This window comes from Aegilops tauschii, chromosome 6 (assembly GCF_002575655.3).
Source record: "Aegilops tauschii subsp. strangulata cultivar AL8/78 chromosome 6, Aet v6.0, whole genome shotgun sequence".
In the NCBI taxonomy this organism is placed as follows: Eukaryota; Viridiplantae; Streptophyta; class Magnoliopsida; order Poales; family Poaceae; genus Aegilops; species Aegilops tauschii.
In genome coordinates, this window is record NC_053040.3 from 458,905,728 (window position 1) to 458,911,349 (window position 5,622).

General features: G+C 49.1%; 1 protein-coding gene across 1 annotated transcript; it reads right to left on the bottom strand.

Annotated features, from left to right (window-relative positions):
- Positions 1-2,567: 2,567 nt before the first annotated feature.
- Positions 2,568-4,094, bottom strand: LOC109759158 (senescence-specific cysteine protease SAG39-like). The gene is made up of 3 exons (XM_073500704.1): positions 3,662-4,094; positions 3,196-3,567; positions 2,568-3,144 (listed from the first exon to the last, which is right to left on the bottom strand). Exons 1-3 carry the CDS (start codon positions 4,092-4,094, stop codon positions 2,981-2,983), a joined length of 969 nt encoding a protein of 322 aa, XP_073356805.1. The 3' UTR covers positions 2,568-2,980.
- Positions 4,095-5,622: the final 1,528 nt, after the last annotated feature.

Sequence of the window (5,622 nt, forward strand, 5' to 3'; positions counted from 1 at the left end):
GTTCCCGGCGATCCTTCCGGCGCCGGCGAGCCTCTCCGACCTGTCGAGGCCGAATCCCTCTTGGCCGAGTCGATGAACATCCCAAGCACTGGAGGAGGCGTCACTCTGCGCGGCGGCAGGGGGCCTCGCCAGGATCCCATACGCGGCGGACGGGCCATCCTCAGCCCGGTTGGTGACGTTGAGGTCTTCCGGCTGGGGTGCTCCATAGGCACCGGTTCTGGCAGCGCCACCGATCCATCGAGCCTCGATCCCACCTTGTCCATGGCGTTATCCTGCTCCCGGCGCAACGGCAGCCCTGAACCTTCTAATTTCGGTGCCTCTCCCGGCGGCGAAGGTGATCTATTCTCCCAGAACCTCGACGCCGGCGTTGGAAAACATTCCAGAACTCTTGGACGATTTCTGCCTCGGTCTTCTTCCTCTGGCGAACCACCGTACTCCATTCACCTCCTCCGACGTCCTCCCCCAGCACCTTTAGTGCTAGCTGGACGCCAACAGCCGGCTCCTCCTCCTCATCCGAGGACTCGCCGTCCGATCCCAGGCAGGAGTACCTGGATCCAGTGGATCCCTCCGCCGTTGGCGAGGTCGCTGGCCCCGAGGTCGCCGGCCCCATGGAGATAGGCCGGGGCGCCAGAGTTAATCGCCGGCCCCGGATCTACTTGTCGTTCATCCTCACCCATAACTACAAGTCGTGGTGGAGGAGGCACATTCACATCCTCCTCGCCATGTTGATCATTTCCTCCTTCTCGCTGCTGCTGCATATATCCAACAATAAGAAGAGGATTGCGTCCGAGAGCAAAGGATTTCCCGGCCCTCATGAATGCATAGCATTTCAATGCCAGTTTGGCAAGAATAAGAGCAAAAGGCGTGTATCTGAAGTAAAGTGGTCCATGAGGGGACGGGGGCCTAGGACGTCTCTAAAGGTACACGGGAAGAGCATGGGTGCTGATAGCCAAGTAAGCTATCCAGATTCCTTGAAGAAGAAGTTGGAAAGGGGCTCGTATGCTTCAATCTTCTCTATCATCTGTAGCTACTATAGGGCTTGTATTGATAGCAGAAATCAGAACAAGGCAGGTCGATACTATGACCATGTATGTGTGAGTTTGGAATATGCTTGGCAATCAGCTCTTAATTTAAGAGTTCGAGCAACTCCATAGTAGAGAGTGACGTCAAACCAACCGCCGGTGGAGCCAGCTGCGGAGAGGACATAAGATATGATGGGTAGGAACAAGGTGGTTGCCCCTAGCAAGAGATAGCGGGTGAAACCATAGTGGCGGTAACGGTGGCCATAGGCGCCTATTCCAACTATGACTCCTGCAAGGATGGCGTTAACGAGCAGCGTCCCTTCCACTCGCCACAGCTGCCCTGTAACGTGATCGGATAACTCTCCCACGTCATCAATGGTGCAGTTTACCGCACATTGCGCGATTGCTTCATCCGTGCAGCACAAGAGATAAGTATCCGGGAGGGTAGAGTTACTCGCCATGAGCTGATGATCAAATTTAAACATCCGTATAAATTGTTGGAACATAAAACATCCGATAAAGAAAGCAACTGTTGGCACAAATGCAATTAAAAATGACGCTCTAACGGCGGACACTTGTTGAGTTCAGTCGGAAATGAATGGAAAAACATCAAAACTGCACTCAACACAGGATGCCGCTGATTAATTACAGTAAAATCAGTAGAAGATTGTACCTTGTAACCTTGTAGAGGCAACCAACCGGAGACGTCGATATGGAACGCCATATGTGCTCAGAACCTGCCGGTCCATGGACCACTGCTTGGAACAGCAGATCTGTAATGTTCATTCGGAGAGAAAAGTCCATCGATGGAAGCCATGGCCGGCGAGGGCAGCGCGCGCCGAACGCATACTGAGCACATCGAGACACCGACGCAGTATGCGTGCAAAGGTGTCGGTTGTCTGCCTGCGATCCGCCCTTGTGCGCGTGGTCTATTCAATCCAGCTCAGGAACTTAAGAGGAGGCGTTCGGGGAGGAGAACATATCCACCAGGTGCCCCGACCGACCGTGACGAGCGACGAAGCTCTCCGTGTACGACGAGTACGACACCCGACCAGCCGGCATGTCAGCCACCGGAGAACCGAAACGGCTCGGCGTTTCAGCAACCGGAACAACACTCACTCGTCGCTTGGCCGGCCTCCGGAGCTTCGGCGGGCTGCTCTGCGACACCTGCGTGGCGTCAGGCAGGGCTCGTGCCTCTTCAGTCTTCGCCTTCTTCTACCACAGCATGGACTCGACCGCTCGAGGTGCCCACAACAAGCCTGTTTTTTTTTTCTTTTGGATATCACAACAAGCCTGAGTATATTTGCTGGAACACTGGTTGTCCACGTTTGGAACCTCGCAGCACAGACTTAACACGGTGCGACCTTGAACGCGCACACGCCAGTCCTTCGCATACTACTGCAACTCTACGAGAAGGCACAAGTTTTAGTTTGTTGAATTTTAGTACATGCGGGAGGCATGCGGCTACCGTTGTGGGTTGGGGAGAGGAGCCTGGTGTTGAGGGTTGAAGGACCAAGACAACGGGGATTGGGGGAGAGAATGGTCCATCATAATTCATTAACTCAACATTCACGAATTGACATTCATCATTTCGTTCCACCTTCACGCTTGAGCATTTATTTACAAAAATCAACCCCACCATTTTCACATATTGTTTATATGGTTCCAAGATTATCTTAAAAACATGAACTACTCAAATACCCCGAAATATACAAGCATGAAGGCACAAGAGGCAGCACAATTCACAATCTCCAAAATATATAGCTAACACAAATTCTTCATCAATCTTTATATATGTGGCATAATTTACATCATATTCATGGAATATGAAATACTATACAAGCCATAAGTTTGTACATAATTTAGATACAGATACAAACTATACTTAATTAAAATGGATGTGTGCAATTATTTGATATTTTTGTGCGTAGGAGGATATTTGGCATAGGACACTCTTTCTATGCAGTGGGGTAAGAAGGCTCCATGGCAAGGCCACACATGCCTCTCTTGTCGGTGATGTCCTTCTCCATTCTTAAATATCCGTTCTCGCCCCATGTTGTTCCCCATGAATTCTTCAACAACCAATACTTTGTGCCGTCGCTGGTCTTGCCATAACCAATAGCTGCAATACCATGGTCTAGGTCAGTGCCACATGAGCCAGTCATCACTCCACCTTTGTAAAACTGGAACGTCATATCTCCTCCATCTACAGCTACCGAGACGGGTTGACTTGCGACGGCTTGCATGAGGGCTCCCTCGTTGTTGGCTGGAACATCCTCATAGCTTTTGATGGTTGCGGCACCATTGGTTCCACTCTTGCACTTGTCATCTGCCGCGGTATATGGGTAGTTGGACTCGGTGGTGAGACCGCCATTCTTGATAATGAATTTAAAGGCATCGTCCATGAGCCCTCCTTCACAACCTTGGTCTTCGCCATGGACATCACAATCCACCAACTCTTGCTCCGACAATGAGATAAGCTTGCCAGTTTTGAGCTTAACGATGCCCTCCGTAGCAGCGACAGCAGAAAATGCCCAACAACAACCTACACATGATTACGGTTTAGTAGATATTATAAGACGACATTCTCAAAAAAAGTAAACACATATCCAATACATCATTATCCTTAATATACTCACCACATTGGCCCTGATCCTTGATGGGAGTAACTGCACCTTTGGTCCTCCAGTCTACGGTTTCCGGAAGTGCAACGAGACTTACATTCTCGTACCTGAATCCGGTAGGAACCCTCTCCAAGCTTGGTTTGTATCCCTTGTTAGCCTTTGTCGCCTTGAACTCCTTGTTGGTTAGGTCAGTGAACTGATTGATGCCCAAATAGAACTTGCAGTTCTCAGTGTTAAACGACTCGATGAACCCGACATTGGCCTTGAACACCTGAAATCGTTGTGCCTTCTCAGTAGTGTCCTTGTACACACGGTTGTACTGCACCATCCAACTCTCGTGCCTTGCCACCATCGACAAGTCATCGTTGAGCTCCCGAGCTGCTAGGACCGAACTGCAGAAGTAGAGGCACCCGAGGATGCTAAGGATCAAAGCTTTTGAGATGGCCATGGTATGTTTGATGGATTGCGCTACTACTAGTGTGCAATGTGTGCTCTGCTTTGTTTCTGCAAATGAAACTAGGTATCTTATATAGTTTGATGCATGTATTTAAGTATAGGAGATGGAGATGGTCTCCAACATAGCGGTGAAGCACGTCTAGTGGGCGGATATTATAAATCAAGTGTACTTAGCATTTGGTGCACGGATATTATAAATCAAACAGACTTGGCTGAATGTGCTTGCATGGTGATATGGACAGATTTCTTTATCGATGCTATTTCTATGTATATTTATAACATTTTGGCGAACAAAATATATAAGTTCATTTTCATCTTTGCGGTGCATGTATAAACTTTCTACAAGCTCAATTTTATTTGGAGCGTAACAGTAAGTTTTAGATTGTGTTGATTTACATAATTGTAGGCTAGAGAATATAGCTAAGAATCATTGCAGCCTACCAATATAAAATGATTAGAACTGACCACCGGTAGAGTCTAGGAGTGTAACACGAACATAATAAGTTGATTAAGACATGACTAACCATATCATTCGTATATGAAGAAGAAATAAGATTAATTAACTGATCTTAGTAATTTAATCCGGGGTCCAAAAAATGTTTGGCACTCATCTTACATTTTCTGTTTTATATGGACTGCATGAGCCTCAAGGCACGTCAAGTGCAAGAATTTTAATACCACCAGACATACTTTCCTGCCACGCAGATGCTCCTTTCCACTCAAAACTTCGTAGAAGTACCATACCTTACAACAGCTGTGGTGGCTGTGTTGTGCGAGTGGTCGCCCCGTGCAGCGTGTGCTGCAGTTGCTGGGTCGTGCAACACTGCAACTCAAGGCTGAACGGTAGTATGTAACACCCTGAAGAGTAGACACACTATGCACATCACCAAGCGACACACACAACCAACACAGCCAACACTTTTCTCCCCCTCCCTTGATTTGTAGGGCTACAAAAATCATTCGCAAGAATTGAGCAGAGTACACACACATGGAAAGGTGGTTTGGGGTAACATAAACATCGATGGGCAGCTGAGAGCCTAAGTGAACACATGGCACACATGATGGGGAACGTAGCAATAATTCAAAATTTTCTACGCATCACCAAGATCAATCTATGGAGTCATCTAGCAACGAGAGAGAGGAGTGCATCTACATACCCTTGTAGATCGCGAAGCGTTCAAGAGAACGGGGTTGATGGAGTCGTACTCGTCGTGATCCAAATCACCGATGATCCTAGCGCCGAACGGACGGCACCTCCGCGTTCAACACACGTACGGAGCAGCGACGTCTCCTCCTTCTTGATCCAGCAAGGGGGGGGAGAGGTTGATGGAGATCCAGCAGCACGACGGCGTGGTGGTGGAAGTAGCGGGATCCCGGCAGGGCTTCGCCAAGCGCAAGCAGGGAGGAAGAGGTGTCACGGGAGGGAGAGGGAGGCGCCAGGGCTTGGGTGTTGCTGCCCTCCCTTCCCCCCACTATATATAGGGCCAAGGGAGAGGGGGGGCGCAGCCTTGGCCCTTCCT